Below are 20,221 nucleotides of genomic sequence, written 5' to 3'. Positions count from 1 at the left end.
ATTCTAGTGGAAAAAACGAAGAAAGGATTCCAGGTTTATGAGTCCCAGACTTTGAAAAACAAAACTGCTGAGTTGTCTCCTGAGTTAGGGAAAAAGAACACCACAGCCGCCTTGAGATTTCCAGGAAACGATTTGTGAAGGTTTTGGGCGAGGCTGGCAGGGGGGCTCAGGGAGGCCCAGCTCGGTTGGATGCCCTGGGAGGTGGGGGACGGGGGCAGGGGGGTGTTCCCGTGGGAGGTTGAGTGTCCAGGTGTTCCTGGGCATGGTAGAGTTAGGTGACTCTACGTGGGTTCATAGGGACTGTCTATGCACACTTGTCTGTTTGCCTGAGGACAGCCCCCCCAACCAAGTATTTATTGAGCACTTTCTATGTTCCACTGTGCCCTGTGCTAGGGGATGGGGACGCAGCAACAGATGAGACACAGTCCCTGAGCACAAGGAGCTGAGTTTAGCAAGGGATGCAAATCAGCAGGCTTTCAGTTGGGAGTACAGGCACCTGGGAGGCGGTTTGGGTGGCCATTCACTAGCTTTGTGGTCTGCAGCCCAGGGTGCAAGCCCAGCCACACGCTAGCTACTTGACTTTGGAGATGACACTCGGTCTCCTTAGCTGGAAAGTTAACAGACTACGATGATGTCATAGGAGATAGCGAGTGTATGTAAACGTCTGATGACTTCTCTCCATCATGTGCCTGCAAGGTCTGCACCTGGGTAAGTACACAGTTCGTGCAAAGTCTGGGTGAGCTCTGGGCAGGGCTTGCCTGCCTAGGTCACATGTGTGCCAGGCTCCATCAGGGGGCGCAAGTAGGAGCCCACAGTTTGTGGGGACGCTTGTCCAGTTTGGATTTGTGTTTCGGCTCACGGAGCGTTCTAAAAATCAGGACGTTCTGCATAAAAATCCAGATTTCCAGTTTTTCTTCAAACCTCGGAAGACCTGGCCATCCTGCAAGCCTGCCACGGTCTCTGCTTCCCATGGATGCGTCCTTCCCAGGAGCACCCTCGCTCCTGGCTGGTCTCCAGGTCTGTCCTTGGAGGGATTCCAAGCTGGTTCAGGAGGGCTTGTGTGCAGACATGTTCTCTCTGAAAGGAGAAGCAACACTGGGCAGAGGCTGGGGCCAGGGCCCCAGCCTCCCCGGGCAGCTCCAGCTGCAGGCATCAGAGGGGCAGAGAGGCCGGCGGACCCTACCCAAGGCTCAGGCTGTGTGGCCGGACACTGGTTACCAACGATAGTACCCGAGGATGGCAGCCACAAAGAATGGCTTTTCTGGCCTATTCGATTTTTACATTTCCAAAATGCGTCAGTTACAGCTCCCAAATGATTAAGACAACGCTCTCCCCCAGAAAGTGTTGCTGAATGTATATACTATGGTTCTTTTTCAATGAGCAAACACGGGACACCTGGCTGGCTCAGTCAGTCAGTAGGGCATGTGACTTTTGATCTGGGGGTTGTGAGTTCAAGCCCCACGTTGGGTATAGAGCCCACTTTAATTTTTTTTAATGTTTATTTATTTTTAAGAGACAGGGAGCTACAGTGTGAGAGGGGAAGGGTCAGAGAGAGGGGGACACAGAATCTGAAGCAGGCTCCGGGCTCTGAGCTGTCAGCACAGAGCCCAACGCGGGGCTTGAACTCACAAACCATGAGATCATGACCTGAGCCGAAGTCAGACGCTTAACCGACCGAGCCACCCAGGCGCCCTGAGCTCACTTTAAAAATAAATAAATAATAGGGGCTTCTGGGTGGTTCGGTCGGTTAAGCATCCGACTCTTGATTTCAGCTCAGGTCGTGATCTCAAGGTTCGAGAGTTCAAGCCCCGCATCGGCCTCTGTGCTGACACTCGGGAGCCTGCTCAGGATTCTCTCCTTTCTTCTCTCTGTCCCTCCCTTGCTTGCTCTCTCTCTCAAAATAAATACATAAGCCTAAAAAAAAAATAAATAATAAAATAAAATGAGCAAAGAGGCTCATGGTTTAAGCTAAAAGTGTATTTGTTAAAATTCACGCTGGGAACCTACAGGTGTGAATGGTAGGACGGATATCTTCCTACTATCCCTGGATCCTCTTAAGATAGCAAATAAGCCCCTCATAACAGATAGTTACCGGGCCCCCACTGTGTGCAACATGCAGGCTGGAACAAGACAGGACGGGGTATTACTGAGACATCTTGGGACAAAAGAGCACCAGAACATAGAGGAAGACCCCTCTGGACCTGTGACTTGCTGTGCAAGCTCATTCCCCTCCCTGGGCCCCCATTTTCCCTTCTGTAAGATAAGAAGGTCAGAAGAGATGAACAAATACCAACCCCACACTCACAACCCTCCCCAGCCCCGAGCTTGGGCATTGTTTTCTTATTTCGACAGAGTACTAGCTATAGCCGTGATTCTTAGCCTCTTACTCCCCATCCCGCATTCTTGCTGCCAAGTCTTGGCTTGTGCTGGGAATTCATCTGGCTCGAGCTCTGAAAGAAATTCATCAGAGGAGGTTTTTCTCATTGTTTTCTCTTATTAAAAAAAAAAAAAAAAAAAAAAAGTCTGGAGTCCAAAAAGACGAGGCATCCGGTGGAAGCTTCCAGCATCCGTTATAGAGGTGGTCCTGGTCCAGGTGGGGAAAGGAGCCCCTAGACAGGTGGGAGAGCGGTACCCCTTCTCCAGCACCAGGGCGTGAGTGGCTAAAGGGTTTGCCCTAAAGGATTCCTCTGAGGTCATTCTCCCAGTTCACAGATGGGGGAAAATGAGGCCCAAGGGTGGATGGGACTTTCCCCACAGTCCTGAATCCTAAGCAAAAGCTCTCCCCACTGCCTGATTTTTCTCTCTCAGGCTGAGTCCTCAGGACGGAGTGGGATATGCCCCTCCTCAGCCTGAGGTTGACTGCCGTTGAGCTAAAACATCCAGTTTTCTTGTTTTGCACCAGCCGAGAGCCTGGGAAACCCAATCTCTCAAAAGTATGTGTAAATGCACAGCAGTGTGTCTGTAGCCCAGGAAAAGGCCTTGGAGGCCCGGGGCGTCCACCTTTAGGAGAGTCTTGATGGCCAGATACCGTGAAAGAAGGAATTTAACACACGTAAAACCAAGCTTTTAGAGCGGGGTACACAGGTGACCAGAGACAGTGAAGAGAGGGAGTAGGTGACTAGTATTAATCCAAAGATGTTTGCCTTCCTCATTATTGGCCTCTTAGGAGCTTGTCCTTATCAAAGGGTCCATCGGTCAAGTTCTTTGCCTAAACCACGTCGCTATCCCCATGAGTATCACTGGCATTTGTGTCATAAATTGAAATCCCCATTGCAGTTTCAAAGTGGCCAGTCCCACAAATAATTGGGAACCCCCTAGGGACAGCTGTGAGGCCTGCAATTCAAGGAACTTCCTGACCTTACAATCTGAAACTCTGTGGAGAGTGGAAAACTCACCATTTTAAGATGGTGAAAATCGCCAGACTTAAAAACTCCCTTCCACAAACAACCCCAGATTTCTTATCAAATTTATGCTACCTCTGTCATCACAACACCCTAAAAACGGCCAAGTCTAAGATACTGAAATGTGTTCTGATGATGCATCATTAACGATGCTCGCCTTCCCTGAAAATGTGCACGGATCGTGTGTTACACGGCAGTCCCCATGGAACAAATGTTTATCGAACGCCTCCCATGTGCCAGGCACTGTGCTAAGCCGACAACAATAATGAAGAAATCAAATACAATCCTACTTTCATGCATCTAATTTCCTATATTCCCATAACTCCTATACTCTAGTGGGGCCACAAGAAAAAAAAAACTTGTAAATAGGCACATGTTGTAAATTGCCTATTATATTATTCCTACAGAGTAGGAATTATAGTGTATTATAATTTTTATATTATTATAAAAATTATATGTATTATAATTATTTTTATATTATTATAAAAATTATATGTATTATAATTATTATAGTGTATTATAATTTTCCTACAGAGTGTTAACAGAGGCTGAGGGAAGGAAACTTGGGGGACATTTTTCATCATCACACCAAAGCAGAGAGGCTAAAGTTTTCACAGAATCATTTGGTGTATTTCTTTACTTTGTCGCTGATATCCCTTGTACAGAAGTTACCCCGGAGAAGTACGGAATTTGGGTGGAAGCACCCAGTATAATTTGGTCTCCTCCTCTCCTAGGTGACCGCTAGCCTGTAATCATCTGTTTAATTACATTTCCTGGCGCAGGAATCAGCAGTTATCAGAGGGGATTAAGATAATGCTAACGGGAAAGCTGTTCACTAACTGTTTTTACTAAACACAGGCTGTGAATACGAGGAACAAGGCAGGTTACTGGCAACAAAAAGAAGGAATATAAGGGAAAAATCGGGAGCCGTCAGTATTTCGAAGCAGAGGGAGGATAGCCCATCCTGGGCTCCACATTTTAAGGGTTGTTGACAAATAGCAGCATGCCCAGTTGGCTGTCATTAGCTGACTGGATTCACGCAGTTGGTTCATGTACATCCAGATGGTAGCCATGATGGGCTAGGAGCCATGTCTGTGTCATTCACAGTGGTAGAGTGGGGCCTTGCGTATGGCCTAACACCATGTAAATGTTCAGTAAATATACGCAGGGTGAGGTCATTGAAAATGTCTGCAGCAACTGTGACGCACCTTCTATCCTCCCCCAGAATGGACTCTCTGAGTTCCTTCTCCTCTACCAGCCCGCCCTCAGGAAGATTCCCCCTGACCTTTAAATGGATCACCATGACTCAGTTCCTCTCCTCTCCCCGAAGAAGACATTAAGGTGTCTCTTGTTAAAGAAATGTCCAGAATTAAGGGGCTGGAGGGGGAGCTGCCATATTGGTCTGGATCAAGGAGTCGGGTGGCCCCACTTCACACACCTGTACCCTAGACCTGGATTCTGTAAACTAAAAGTCATGGTGTGCAAAGGATCCCTGAGAGTATCTGTTCACCTCTTGTCACTGTTATCATTTTTACCATAACCACAGACCCCAATCCTCTAGATGCTTAGGCTGACACCCGATCCTGCCTTCCCCCAGAAGGCTGATGACCCAGTCAAGGGTAACGTCTCCCTTCCTCTAATGCCCTGGGTCACCAGCAGCTGAACTCCACAGCGCATATAAAGTCACGGTTGTCAGAGTTCAGGGTGAACGGCCTGGGACAGCTGAGGCAAGTCAGACCAGGAGAGAATCCCGGTTTCCGCATGTGGGACCTGAGAACATCTCATTAGGTCCGTGATTTTCTAAAGCACATCCCCAGAGCCCAGAGGTCAGGCGAGGGAGGACAGAAGCCCAGTGCACAGGCTCCGGGTCACCTGCTCTGTTTGACAGAGTCTCTGCTCCTAACAGTTTTATCTATTTGGGTTCCATGAGAGAAAGCATTCAAAGACACAGTCCTACAGCTAATACGAAGTTTGAAAAAACCCAACCCATTCTATGGTCTTTAAGGTTATTTTCCACTATTAAAAAAAAATCTATGAACTATTTTTTTTTTTTTTGGACTATGACTTAAGCATTCATTTATTTATCCCAAACAACTGGTTAGAGGCGAGGAAAAACCAAACGGAACGCAAGTCTGACTTCTAATCCAGTGCTCATTCCAATATATACATATATCCTCCAATATATCGCTTAGAGATTTCGGGTGGAGGCAGAGAGAGGGAAGATTACAGTCCCTTTCCTCCCAGTACCAAGCTGTCAGAGCATGGTCAGCTTTTGCCGTTTTTCTATTTTCCATCTTGGAAGGGATTAAAAATCTCTGCTCTAGGAAATAGGGCAGGCCAGGAGGTGGTCGGACACGTAAGGGGCTTGTCACATGTGCTCGAACAGTGCAGCACGGCTCACAAAGCTTTAATTACCCAGCGTCCTTCTGATCGTTCAGCACATCGCTCCTTTCAGGAGCCACAAGCTCAAAAGGCTAGGAGCACAGGAGGGCAACTTCAATATCAAGAGCCTGGTGGCCGAAGGTTTGGGGCAGAAGCGGAGGATGGAAGTCTTTTGGTGCCTCTTAGAACGAACCCAGCAGATACAGATGTGAAAGGAACCGCTGAGGCTCAAACCCTCCCTACCTCCCTTCTCTTTCTTGTTCCTCAGTCGCGGCCTCACGCTCAGACCACCAGATCTTAGGGCTTAGCCAGACGGACTACATTTCTTTTTAAACTTATTTTTAGAAAAAAAAATTTTTTTTTTCCTCTACCGGGTAGAGATGAGTGGTCTCCAAAAGGTTTCGTTTCCTTTCTGAGTCAGATTCAGCCTCATGGGGCTTGGCTTTCAATTTCTTCAGCCTCGCCATTCCCCGAGCACTCAGAGGTCCTCTGGTGAGTCCCCCTCAATTTCAAGAGCCCCCCAGAATAAGCCAAATGACTACAGATAAGTTTTTGGTACTTTCCAAAATTAAACTATTTCCCTTGGTGAATTTCCACCAAATGAGCTCATTAATTTGAAAACAGGAAGTGACACATGAAGAGAGTGAGGTCAGGCTGCTGGTGCACTTACACTGCTTTGTTTTGGGGGGCGGAGAGGTGGTTGGGAGAGAGGTGGGACCAGAGAATGGCTTTCACAGGTCCCAAATCCTTCCAGGATTGGACTGAGTCGGGAATCGGTTTTTTTAATTTAAAAACATTTTTAAATGTTTATTTATTTTTGAGAGAGAGACAGAGACAGAGCACGAGTGCGGGAGGGAGAGAGAGAGAGAGAGAAGAGAGAGAGGGAGACACAGAATCCGAAGCAGGCTCCAGGCTCCAAGCTGTCAGGATAGAGCCCGGCTGGGGGCTTGAACTCACAAACGTGAGATCGTGACCCAAGCTGAAGTCGGACGCTTAACCAACGGAACCACCCAAATGCCCCGAATCAATGAGTTTTTAAACCAGAGATGCAAAACTCAATCCTTTCCTCTCAGGATTGAAAGACCCTACAGAGGACACCACTGGTCAAACTTCCCACAGGCTGCCACTATTAGAAGCCCCTGAGACCCTCTGCTTGAGCAGGTGTGTCCCCTCCAGGGAGGACCTGAAGGCTCGCCCTTCAGCAGCACAGCTCTCTGCCTGAAGCATCAGCTACTCCCTCAGAAGCTAGAAGAAGGTCTGCCCTGGGGAGGAGGCTTAAACACATCTCAGGTTAAAATACTAAACCCTGGGGGCGCCTGGGTGGCGCAGTCGGTTAAGCGTCCGACTTCAGCCAGGTCACGATCTCGCGGCCCGGGAGTTCGAGCCCCACGTCAGGCTCTGGGCTGATGGCTCAGAGCCTGGAGCCTGTTTCCGATTCTGTGTCTCCCTCTCTCTCTGCCCCTACCCCGTTCATGCTCTGTCTCTCTCTGTCCCAAAAATAAATAAACGTTGAAAAAAAAATTAAAAAAAAAAAAATACTAAACCCTGGGCGTGGGGGGCGGACCTGGGTGGACACAGGTGCTTAAGCATCAGGCTGATTTCAGCTCGGGTCACGATCCCAGGGTTGGGGAGATCGGTCGCCTCCAGCTCCAGGCTGAGGGTGGGTGCCTGCTTGGGATTCATTCTCTCTCTCTCTCTCTCTCTCTCTCTGCCCCTCCCCCGCTCATTCTCCCCCCCCCCCAATAAATAAATAAATAAATAAGCAAACATTAATTTTTTTTAAATAAAAACACAGTTAAGTATCAGACAAAAAAAAAAAAAAAGAGACCCTGACACATAAAGAGAACTTACTAGATGCCTCTCCCGGTAACTAAAACCAAAGCAAACCAACCAAGTGGGCCGCCTCCCTCCTCCCTCAGCTAACAGTCCTGCAGCTATCAGAGGCGTGATGAAGAAGGAGCCTTCATCAAATTCATAAAACCGAAGGCCGTTCGTATCTCTTAAAAATTCCACCAAGTTCCGTAACGATTTTGACTGATGCACCCAAACGCACGGCGGGTAAGTGGCCTGGTGTGCGTGCCTATGTAGGTGAAACCAGACTCGGTGCCTTAAAACATCCAGTTTGGTCGCGTGCCTTCGGAACCGCTCTGCAGCATCTCTGCGGACCGCTGCGCGCCGAGCAGCCCGCAGCCGCGCGAGCCCTGGGCCCGGCTCCTGGCGCGAACCCAGGAGAGCCAAGCTTGGCGGTGTTGCTGCTGCTCGTCCCGTCCCCACGCGGGATTACAGGGAAGCCGGAGAGGGGGGCGGGCAGGGGGGCGAGTCCCAGGTGCGCATTCGTTTCCTCCGCGAACGCTTTTCTGAGTCCCGCATTTGTGCCAGGGGAGAAGGGCCGTGGCCGCGTGCCGGCGCCCACGCCGCAGATCCCGCCCCGAGCCTCAGTTTCCCCATCGGGGAGGTGCCCGCCCCGCCCCGCCCCGCCCCCGGGGTGGCCGGGGGCGTCGGCGGGGGCCGCGGGGACCTGCCCCGGGCCTTCCCGGCTTCCGCCTCCCGGGCCACGTCCCCGGCGCCCCACCGGAAGCTCCCGCTGGGCCGCGGGGAGGCGACGGCGACGGCGGCGGCGCCGAGGTTGGTTGCACTGCACCCCGCCCCCACCCCAGGCCAACCCGCCCCGGGGCTGCCGGCGGCCCCCGCCCCCGCGCTCCCCGGCCCGGGCCGCCCCGGCTCCCGCTGGCTCGGGCGGGGGACTCCCCAGGCGCAGGCCTCCCGGCGCGGCCCGTGACCTGGACGCCGCGGCTGCGGAGCCCGCCCCCGGACTCCTACCCCAGCCCTTCCTGCGGGCAGCGGGGGCAGCCCCGGGGGTTCGCCCCCTCCTCGAAGAGTGGCGGGCGCCGCTCTGCTCTCGGCACTGGGCACGCACCTGATGTGGCGGTGGCGAGGCGACAGTCACCTGCCCGGGGGCGGGAGGGATGCACGATTGAGGCTGGGGGGCACAGACAGGCAATCCGGCATCGGCCTCATGGAGCAGGGGGCTGTGGGGGACGCTATGGGATCGAAAAGCCGGGCGCCCAACCCCATCCTGGGGCCAACCCACGGAGACCCAGGGGTCTGGTCAAGGGCGCCGGAAAGGGCAAGTGGACGGCTGGGAGGAGGGGGTGTATGCGGCGCGGAGAGACTCCAACCGTGCAGATCCCGTGGTGGAGCCACGGAGATGGGGCCAGTGTTGGTTCAGAGCAGAAGAGAAAGGGGTCAAGGAGAAGATAAGGAGTGTCCGGAGAAGTGGGGGGTGGGAGGTACACGGAGAGGGTGTGAAAGCCAAAGGAAGGAAGGGAATTTGAAAGGAGAAGCCACCAATGGGGTGAGGTGCTGGCCAGAGGGCAGGTTGGATAGCGGGGACAGGCCCCGGGCATTTGGTGACTCCAACATTGAGAATCTTGGCGAGATGGTTCCCGGAGATTCGAGTGAGGAATTCTCCATGGAGCCAGTCTTTTCCAGAAGTTCTGATAAAGTGAGGAGAGAGTGTCGACGCAGGGGAGGACTTTGGGATAAGGGTGAAGAGCAGTTTAAAGCAGACCGTGTGGTTAAAGCACAGGCTCTGGGGTCAGGGGTTCCCGCACACTATCTGCGCGATCTTGGACAAGTCACTTAACCGGTTTGTGCCTCAGTTTCTGATCTGTAAAATGGGGATGATGATGATGATGATGATGATGATGATGGACAATGCCTGCCTGTTAAGGATCATGTGAAGATTAGCTGAGACAGTTAAAAGTACTTAACGTGGCCCTAACATGCTGTACCGATCAATTTCCACTTTTATTATTGGAACAACTTGGGCATATTTTGATGTTCATATGGAAGAGCTGGTGGAGAAGGAGGCATTGGAAGACGGAGAGGAGAGAAAGGGGACTAGGAGAGAGGGACCCAGAACTTGGATGGGAGATAAGATCCTGTCTATGCCGAAGGAAGGGAAAGAGAGAATTGGTGGGGAGGCAGGGAAGTTTGCAGGTTTGGGGTGTGTGGTTAAGGGACTGCCTTTCTCTGAAGTAGGCCCCAAGGTCATTTGCTGAGAGGGCCAGGCCATGGCTGGCCCTGGTGAGGAGGGAGGTCCCAGTTTACACTGCCGTGGTAGGGTACCATGCCCTCTTTGCCAGGAGCCCCAATGTCGTTCCAGCGAAGAGGGGCAGTTGAATTTTTCTGGGGTCAGAGGACAACATCTGACCTGCCTTGCCCACTTACGAGGCTCAAGTAAAGTTGATGGGTGTGAAAACGCTATATAAGCAAAATTTACCATCTTAATTCTGTTCCCTGATCTTGAAGAGCTGGGAGCACAGTGGCCCTGAGTGGAACACCATGCCAAAGCCTTCCAAGCAGTCCCCTTGGGCCATGCACCATGCCAGGTTCCCACCCTTCACCTCATTCCGCCATCACACCAGACGGGGAAGGTGGAAACTATTATCCCCATTTCACAGATGCACAGACTGACATTCAGAGGAGTTAAAGGCCATGTCCCAGGACCCAAAGCTAGTAAATGGAAGACCCAGGATCCCAACTCCCATCTGTCAGACCTCAAAGCCCATGATTTGAAATCACTATGAAAGTTTGCAAAATCCAGCAGGATAGGAAGATGTGGATCTACCATCCGGTAGGTGAGAAAACAGGCTGGGATCTCTGCCCTCCATCCCAGCTCTGTAAGCGCCACCAAGTTGCCTTGTTTTTTGTCCCTCACGCTTGGGTAAAAGAACACAGATCTTAGAGTCCCACAGACCTGTTGCTGATGCTCCGCTACCGGGGGCTTTGACTTTGGACCAGGCATCTCGTTCCTCTGTGCCTATATGCGGCCAGTGGATACTCAGCAGGTTGCTCTATGGAGTAGGAAGGAAAATGTTGCCCAGGATGCAGAAGACATACCAGGGATCATAGTTCCTACACAGCCATGGGTCTCCGTCCCACTTGGCCGCTGAGCCCAACTCCCTGCGACCTAGTATTTATTTCGAGCTTTGTTCTCCTCAGAGCCAGGACGCGGTAGCGCCTGACCCAAGTATGTGACCACCTATGACTTCCTGAGTGGGGCATTGTGGGGGGAGGGCCCAGATCATGGTCCCGAGGCCTAATTTCAAAGGAGGGGAGAGCCCTGTGTCATCACCGTGACTGACGAGGAATGCCACGGGCAGGGCCGGGGCATCCGAAGCCTCTCAGCTGCCTCCGGTGGCTTGGCCACCGGCTTCCAGAATCTCAGAGCCTAGAGGGGCCTTGGAGACAACCTGTTACGACTCCTTTTTTTTTTTAACAGATGAGGTTAAGAAGACCCACTGTGAGGAAGTGACTGTTACCTGAGACGCTCGGGCCAGCGCACAGCTAAAGCGCCTGGAGCTTGCATTTTTGAACCAGCCTCCAGAACCCTGGGGATTTCCACTGGGGCGGTGAGCACCCTCACTGAGAATTCTAGGCTGCTTCAGGGTGCCAGGGAACACCGGCTGTGACCGCGCCACTGAAGTCCCCAGGAGGAGGAGGAGGAGGAAGCCAGCAGGAAGCAGCCCGAGGTGCTCAGAGAGGGGAACTTTTGAGTGCAGTTCCTGAAAATCCGCGGCACGGTTCTTTTTTCTCTCTGACTTGTTTTCTTTTCTCTCTCACTTTAAAGAATGACTGGACACTCCTAAAGCCTTCAGTCACCATCCAGGGGATTTTTTGCACCACAAAGGGTAATTCCTGCCCCATCCCTGCTGTGACTCAGCCGTGACGTTGAACCACACAAGCCAGCAAAAAGATAAAGTTGTCAGACTCCTGCTCACCAGAGAGAACTCACCTCTTCTCTCAGCACAGACTTTACAGGCCCGGTCCCCGCCCCAGAGGAGCGTAGACGGGCCCCCCAGGCCAGCCTGGGACCCCGGGATGGCCTCTGGCTCAACCAGCAGCCCCCGCCCAGCCCCTGATGAGAACGAGTTTCCCTTTGGGTGGCCCCCCACCGCCTGCCCGGACCCACCAGAGCCCAGGGCCCTCTGCTGTGCTGCCTGTCTCTCTGAGAACGTGAGGTGAGGGGTCGGAGGAGCAAAGGGTGGGTGGGCAGGGAGGGACCCCTGACAGGAGGAGAGGGTGAGAGGAACCGATGGCTTTAGGCGGGTGACCACCTGGCCGGGCCTCAGTTTCCACACCCTTTCCATGCAGTCCATGCCACTGGCCCTTCTGACTGGTGGCGGAGAGAGAAGCAGGCACTGAAAGCTGTCCGCACCCCTGCAGAAGGCCACCCGGGGCAGGGGGCGGGGGGGGGGCGGGCTCTGCAGCCAGCGGGGCTACTTTCTGCCTGTGTGGCCTGTGCAAAGTGCCTAACATCTTGAAGCCTCAGCTTCTCCATCTGTAAAATGCCTGCAAAGCTCTTTTCTGCCTCCCGGGATTGGTACGAGGCCCAACCAACCAACAACGCACGAGCCAGTTCTTGTCAGGATGAGCATAAGCTCCCGTAGCAAATGACAAAGTGCCATAAAATACATCTCTTTCCACGATACCACCCGCCTCCTTATACTGTGTGCTGGCCGTGCTTTTAAAGGGGAAGCAGATGTCTATGTTTATACACATCTATATTTATCTATTTCTGTATAATATATTAGATTGTGTATATCCGCCTATAAATACAGATACATGTATTTACATAGAATATACATTTTACATATGTATCAAGTACATATAATATACATCATACCTGCTGTATATAATATGTAAAAACGTGTATATTTGTAGTTACAATATAAATAATTCAGGTGTGACAATATGATCATCGACATCCCATCCGAGGCAACTATTATGCACCTGCTGTGTGCTAAGCACTGTTTCCTTGGCTCTTCCAAGAAGACAGGAAAGGTGGATACCGTTATAATCCTGTTTTACAGATGGGGACAATGAGGCCTAATGGAGAGATTAGGGCAGCCTGTCCCCGGTCAGCTTCCTGGCCAACGTGCTCCCAAACTGCCTTGCGCCAACGTGACCTTTGCTTGGGGCTTTGCCTGGGGAGGCTGTGAGGAGCGGAGAGGATGTGGCTGTGGAAAAGCCAGGCGGGGAATGGGGAGGGAGGGCGGGGAGCAAAGCTTGACTGTTTTTACCATCAAGCTGATTTTGGGGGGGTTCATCTCAGGCTTTTTGCAACGGGTCTGTTCTGCCCAGCTCCTGAATCGGTCTGCACTTGGCCAACCCATACGTCCCCGAGGCCTTGTTTTCCTCCCGTGTAAGCTGGGCCTGACCGGTGGCTCTCACTGTGGCTCAGAACCCCTCGGGAGCTTTCTCAAAGCACATAGATCCGTGTGTCATTGCTCTCAGAGTCTGATACCCACTCCTGGTTAGGAAACCCAGGCTGGTTGTTCTCTGAGGCCCCTTCTTATTCTGACTGTGCTCATCCAGAATTACTGAAAGTAAGAGACCCAAAGCCCAATAGAGGAAGCCGGGAAGAGCAAATATAACCACGCATCCACAAATCCCTACCGGAACCCCTGGGCTCAGGTATATTTTGGAATTCGGGACTTTTTCAGATGTTAGAAAAGGCAGTCAGTGCATTACTATGTAATTCTTCCAGCGGGGACAGGGGCATGTTAATATTTCTGCCGTGAAACAGAAGGGCTCCCACTACGTGGGGTAGGTAAGGGTGATGATAGCCTCCAGTCACCCCAGGGCAGGTGCAGCAGCTAACTGAGCTCACTGCGAACTATGGGAAGGTACCGGGTGCCCAGTACTTTTGAAGTTTGGGAATGGTGGGTCTGGGGCTGTGGACCTGCCTGCACGCTTACTGAAATCAGCTGCGGAACCGGGCACGGCCTGGGCGTTTGCAGCGACAAGGGTGGAGGCTGGTGCCGAGAAGCCATGAATGCTTCACTCAGCAGGCTTTGTTCATGTGTCCCCAGGAATGGCGAGGACCGGATGTGTCCAAAATGCAGAGGGGACGACTCCCAGTCTGTAAGCCCAGGAAGCCTTCTGTCTCAGGAGAAGGTACGTGGCACGGCCTGGAAAGAGTATTTGTCCTTTTTTTCCCCTTTTGTCGAGGTTGAAGCCATTGGGCAGCTGCCCACAAAGTCTCTGGAAGATACCTGCCTCCTTGTCTGGAGTCTGGACTGCATCAGTTTGTAAGCAGTGGGCGGACTGACATTCACAGTGGCAAAGGGACTTACCCAAAGATACCTCGCTGATCTGTGACAGATTCAGGGCGAGGACACCAGTCTAGACCAGAGGTCTGCAAGCTACGGCCCATGGGCCACATCTAGCTTGCCACCTGTTTTTGTTTGTTTGTTTGTTTTTTGTGTGTCCCACAAGCTAAGAATGGCTTTTATATTTCAAATGGTTTTAAGAAGCCAAAGGAATAGCATCTTGGGACACGTGAAAATTTTATGAAATTCAAACTTCTGTGTCCATAAATAAAGTTTTATTGGTTTGCAGCCACTACCTGCTCATTTATTTACGTATTGTGCGTGGCTGCTTTTGCCCTACAACAGTAGAGGTGAGTGGTTGCCACGGAGGCTTCAAAGCGCTAAATATTTGCCATCTGGCCCTTTATGGACAGGTGCATCACCTCTTGATCGAGACACTTCTTTCTGCCCCTGTATCCAGGGACAGGGAGAGGCATTCTCAGCTTCTGTCTCAAGTTCCGCTGTGCTTCTAGGAACAAGAAATAGCTTTGGACGTGTGAGGGGCCAAAGAGCATTCTCAGGCACCGCAGTTTAGAACTCTGTCCCTACCAAGCTGGAAGAACCCTCACCCGGCATGTCTCCAGGGCAGATTCCCGCATGCCGGCCGGATCTGGTCCAGTCCCCCCGGTATATGACAAAGTGATAAGAATAAGGAAATTGTAGTGAGTTTGTGGGGTTGTTGTTTTTTTTTTTATATATAAAACTAGAATCTTTTCCACTTATAGAATCAACCTTTACCCTGGGATTGTGCCCTCTCTGTACGTGTCTTTGTACAAATGAAATGAGAGTGATAATAGATGGCGGGATTTTTGATAAAGTATTTACTTGGTAAATTTTTAAAAAAGTGGCAGTCTTTATGTTAATCTTCTGGCTTAAAAAAACAAAACAAAACTTGTATTGGTCCCAAGCTGTAAGAACCATAGCTCTAAATCCACACCCCTGGTTTTACACGTAGGGCCCCAACACCCACTGGGGAGTCTCGGCGTGAAACGCCCTAGTGACCAGGGTCTCACCGTTCGGCCACCCTCTCTGTCTGCGAGATACCTGGCTTCTTTCAGCCCAAGTTCCCTCCTTGTCCTGAAACCACAGCCCAGCGGTCAGGAGCCTGGTGTCCCGGGATGTTGTAGACTCAGTGTGCGGCCAAGATAATGCCCGTGCCTGCTTCTCCATCTGTAAAACGAAGAAGCGAATTTGGCTTCTGCCAAGCCTTTCCAGGACCTGTGATGTCCAGAATACCTGTGTGGGCGGCTCTGCTTCCCTCCTGTGGAAGCCAGAGGCCGACAAGTCTCCACACCTTCCTCTCCCTTCTCCATCCTGGCCCCCTTCCTGCAGAGAGTTGGAGGAATTTCCTGCCCCCGACCAGAGCTGGTTTTGAGGCCCCCCCCATCCTTTCCTCAGCAGCGCCTCCCCTGCAGGCCCTCAAGGAAATAAGAGTGAGGACCCGATGCATTTTGCTAGAACTGTACACCTTGCAACATGGTATAAGAGCTACTTGGATGCACTGAGGCAGGCCTCCCCGTTGGGACGTGTTAGCGAGCTAACCCTGAGACCCCAGCAGACCCCTGGCTGTGCGGGGGACCCCCCACTCCACCCGCAAAGAGGAGGCCGTATGCCACATGCCTTCTGAGGCCCCTGCCTGCTTGAGTGCTCCAGGAAGATCGTTTCCAATTTGGTTTGTGTTTGCCTCTTAACAAAATTAATACACACGCCTTGTAAAATCTCGGATAATATAAGTAAGAGAGAGTTTAGATCTCTCCAGGGGCTTTAATTTCTCATCTTTGTGAATCTGACTGAGGGGGAGCCTGACACCCCGTAACCTTTAGTTGTCCCTTTCCTTCTGTCCCAGCTCCCGAGGAACTTTAGGGGCTCCTGGCGTCCTGCAGGGCACAGTTTGAAGCTTGCCGCCTTAAATCCAGTGAAATGACTCTAATGGTGGAATGATAGGAACCCTGACAGGCTTCCTGGTGGGAGCGGGTGCTGCCTGCGTGGGAGGCCTTTGCCTCTTGGGCGCAGGCAACGGCAGACCCCATCCCCACCCCCGCTTCCCTGCCTGAGGAGGTCGGCACTGCACCCCCAGTGGAAAGCTGGGGGCCAGCATGAGCCAGAAGTCTCACACCTGCACAAAGCCACGACTGGAAAGACCAGAGGTTCCTCTGACCCCTCCTGCCCCTGATGGGAACTTTGGGGGACTTTTGACCAAAGCAGCTGATTAGGAGTCAACACTTTACATATGTGGTCATCCTGAAGTTTGTGCATCTGGGGAAACCTGGGAGATGGGGTGCGGGGTGGCCGGAGCCCGGCCGAGTCCAGCCCAGAGGTGGCCGGCCTTGTGAACACTTTCCATGCCATCTGCTTATCGGCGTGTCCTTGTCTTCTGACTTCATTAGAGTAACATCTGTCCCAGAAATGCTCACGGCCACGGGCTGATTAGCTAACATAAGACGCAGACATTAAAGGATCACCGTTGGCCTAGTTAGAGGCTGCATTCTTGCCTGGAATGACCTTCCTATAGAAGTGACCGTGAAATAGGGGGCAACGCAGTGGCTGGAAAATCAAGTTCAATTCTGCCTGCCTGCGACACTGTGAATACGACAGCGTCTCTCACTCTCTTCCCTGGGAGACGGCTCAGGAAGGCCAAAAGCAAGCTGGCATCTGATGCCGGTGGCTGACAGTAAGCCACGGGCTCATTACCTCCTGAAACAATCACTTCTACCTCTTGGTTCCTCTTTGGACTGAGCCGAAGTCTGTTTCCCTTACGGCCACGAAAGGCAAGTCAGTCATAGGCTTCTGTCCCCCAAAGCAGGCCTGCATCTGTGAGAAGACACGGACCGTGTCCCTCTGGAGTCTGTCCCCAGTCTCTATGCGTTTGCGGTAACTCTTTCTCCCATTTCTCGGTGTCCCTTGATGTGTGATGCCTGGAAATGAACCCCTGCACCCCTACACTTCTGAACTTGATAGTTACATCTGTAACCTTGTCGACCCCATGACATCCTGTGTCATGGGTGATGGTAATGTTCCTATTTTACCTAGATTTTAGGTAATATATTGAGGCTCAGTGAGAAGGTGTGCCTGAGCCAAAGTCATACGACAAAGGGGGGTGAGGCAAACCTAGGCCGATGGCGGCTTCTCTTGGGGGATCACCCCAAGTGTTTTATGCAGGTTTAAATAACACAGTCGGCCCTAAGTACTGGAATCCACCAAGTGCTGTGGAAAAACAGGAATAGGCAAGGCTGCTTTCTACTAGGAGACTCGGGGAGGGCTTCCTGGAGGAAGTGGTGAGCTGAGCAGAAGGTCCCAAAGAGGAAACTGGCTCGGGTACAGAGGAGGGCAGGAACTGGCAGGTAGACAAACACTGACCCGGCCCGCCCTGTCGCCATAAAGTGCCTATCTCTCAGCTGACGCCAGAGCAAGACCTGAGCCAGCCTCTGGGTCTGATGCAACGGTGTGGTCAGTGCCTGGCCCGCCGCAGGCCCTGTGTTCTGTGCAGTGGCTTCACAGAGGCCCTTCTTCTGTTCTGGCACTCTCTTAATGCTCTCACATTCTCGGAAGCCCACAGGCCCCCAAGTGGGGGGGGGGGGCCTCTGGATGACCCCATCACAAAGGGCCTGGGTAAGCAGGGTGGCTGGGAACACCACCCGCCCCCAGACTTCTCGGATACAGACAGAAGGACAAGTGTTCCCTCAGGGCTGGGGTTTTGTTTTCTGTTTCTGTTTCCTCTTCAGAGAAAATTCCACTGCGAATTTTATTTTTAGCAGTTTGCAGGCGGTGAGGCCACTCACACAGGGGCCGCTCATGGCACCGGACATATACCAGGCTTGGCCCGGGACAGATGCCCCGTTCTTCCTCTGCAACCCCGGCCCGATTCCCTCTCCTGCCCCTCAGTCCCCAGCCTTCAGGTGAGGCCACCCTTTGGTGAGAGGAGGGACCCTGGTCATGGACTCCAGGCCCCTGGCTTCTACCTCGTCTTTGCCCTGGACTTGCATCACCCCCTGCAAATCACTGGTCGTCTCTGAGCTTCAGATTCCCCGCTTGGACGACAAGCAGAACCTCAAAGCCCCAACCTCCTCCTCATGGTGCCGTGAGATCCGATGGGGCGGGCGCTCACACAGGTGCCCAGAAGGCAGCAAACCCTTGCAAGGTCCTGGAACTACGGGACAGGAGACCCAGACCCAGCCTGGTGTGACCTCAGACGCGCCCTGACTCAGTTTCCCCATCTGTATGAAGATGAAGCTGCTGGCACCCTGCCTGCCTCCAGAGATCACTGCAGGGATCCCACGAGATAACACGCAAGAGTGCTTTGGTGCAGTTTCAAGACGAATAACGCCGAGGATGTTTCTCGCCTCCCGGAGGAAATCGAACGGCAAAATAGGGCTTTACAGGATTAGTTATTAAGAGTTCGAGAGGTGATGAGTAAGTGAGAAGCACGTATGTGACAGCAACGGGAGAAAGGAAAAAAACGTCCTAAGGGCAATGCTTAATCCATAGGAATAAAAGTACAAATAATATAATACCACTGCTACTAATGGAGGCTAACATTTATCGAACACTCTGATGGGCAGAATGGTATCCACAGATGGCGACATCCTAACCCCCGGAATCTGGGACTGCGTCATCTTACATGGCTGGATTGCTCTGCTCGGCCTGCCGTGACGGAACACCACAGACCACGTTGGCAGAAACAATAGAAATTTATCTTCTCATGGTTCTGGAGGCAAGAAGCTGAAAACGGGGTGGGTTTCACCTGAGGCCTCTCTCCCTGGCTTTGTCAATGTTGTTTTCTTCCAGGATCTTCAAATCGCCCGCCCTTGGTGCCCAAACTTTCTCTTGTTAGGAGGACGGCAGTCCTGTTGGATTAGGGGCCATCCTAATGCCCTCATGTTGACCTCTGTAGAGACCCTGTCTCCAAACACAGTCATGTTCTGGAGGTTAGGACTTCAACGGATGAATTGGCGGGGTCAGGGGAGGGCGGTGGGGTGGGGCGTGGGGGGAACACAAGTCCGCCCATAACAGCGGCAAAAGGGACTTTGCAGATGTGATTAGATTAAGGAATGAATTGAAACGGAGAGACTACCCTGGATTGTGTAGGTGGCTCCAGGGTCATCACAACGGTCCTCATAAGAGGAGGGCAGAAGAGTCAGAGTTAGAGAGTTTGGTAGCTGTTGTGCTGCGGACTTTGAAGGTGGAGGAAGAGACCGTGAGCTGAGGGATGCAGGCTATGGCTGGAAGAAGCAAGGGAACGGATTCTCCTCCTAGAGCTTCCGGAAGGAACTCAGTCCTGCCGATACCTTGAGGTTAAGGCTTCCGATCGCCAGAACTGTCAAGAGAATAAATTTGTGTTGTTTTAAGCCGTTGCGCGTGTGGTATTTTGTCACAGCAGCAACAAGTAACTAATACCACCGCTTGTAAGCATCAGCTCATGTAATCCTCACAACTCCGTGAGGCGGTTGGGGAGCGTACTATGATTATCCCCATTTTGCAGATGAGGAAACTGGGGCAGGGAGCAGTTAATGACTCTCCCAGGGCTGAGCAGCCAGTGTGTGAGGTGACTGAAATGGGCTTTGCACCCCCACGGGCTGACCCCAGAGCCCGCTAACCCGTGTGGCAGTCCAAGGAGCGAGAGGCGGACTGTGGCGGGCCTGCGGGCAGCCTGGCTGGCCACCTAGGCCTCGGAAGGCCTCCCGGTCCACTTGCCCGTCCCCTGTAGCCACGGGAGGCTGATCACAGGCCATGCCCACCCGCGCATCCTGATACATCCAGAAGGTGCTTTCCGTGCCGCAGCGCGCTTTGCCTGCACAGACCACACCAGCAAGGTGCAGCGGCCAAAAGAACACGTGCTCCTCCACCTGCGGGTGATGTCTGAAATTCCACCCTTAGTTTTGTCACTTTTGCTTCGTTATCCCTTCTGTGACTCACTTCAGACTTAGGGGGCGAGAGCTTACCCCTGGTCCCTCCCTTCACTCAGGAACCAGGTCCACTTCTAGCCTCAGGCACTCCGTTGTGGCCACGTGTTGAAAGCTACCTGCTGGGAGAGGCCCTGTCGCCACAGGCTGGGTCTCTGCCAAAGCTGCCCTCTGCCCCCGCCCCGGTGAAACATCTGTGTTCCATTCCTTGCCGGGAACAAGTTGTGCTTGGAGCCCCGGGGCAGGCGGTGAAGGGGAGGGCGGCCCTTTGCTGAGCTGTGTTCTGTGCCCCACACCAAGTATACTCAGTAAACCCACAGCTCTTGTTTATTTTACTTTTAAAGAATAATAACTAGTGTGGCCTTGTATTTGCTTAGCC

General features: G+C 52.4%; 1 protein-coding gene across 7 annotated transcripts in view; it reads left to right on the top strand.

Moving 5' to 3' along the window:
• The first annotated feature begins 214 nt into the window (after positions 1-214).
• Positions 215-20,221, top strand: part of TRAF1 (TNF receptor associated factor 1) — a 30,289-nt gene continuing 10,282 nt past the window's right edge. The window contains exons 1-4 of one of the 7 annotated variants that reach the window (XM_006939420.5): positions 215-708; positions 11,071-11,320; positions 11,419-11,809; positions 13,664-13,748. In XM_006939420.5, the coding sequence (XP_006939482.2) occupies positions 11,670-11,809; positions 13,664-13,748 (225 nt within the window). In that variant the 5' untranslated portion in view covers positions 215-708; positions 11,071-11,320; positions 11,419-11,669. Of the gene's footprint in view, positions 709-7,626; positions 7,842-8,201; positions 8,409-9,207; positions 10,427-11,070; positions 11,321-11,418; positions 11,810-13,166; positions 13,266-13,663; positions 13,749-20,221 lie in introns of those variants that run through there. The other 6 variants (XM_006939419.4, XM_023242656.2, XM_023242655.2 and 3 more) reach the window with 6 other exon arrangements.

The sequence above is a fragment of the Felis catus genome, chromosome D4 (assembly GCF_018350175.1).
Source record: "Felis catus isolate Fca126 chromosome D4, F.catus_Fca126_mat1.0, whole genome shotgun sequence".
NCBI lineage: Eukaryota > Metazoa > Chordata > Mammalia > Carnivora > Felidae > Felis > Felis catus.
This window is presented reverse-complemented; position numbering and strand designations above follow the sequence as displayed.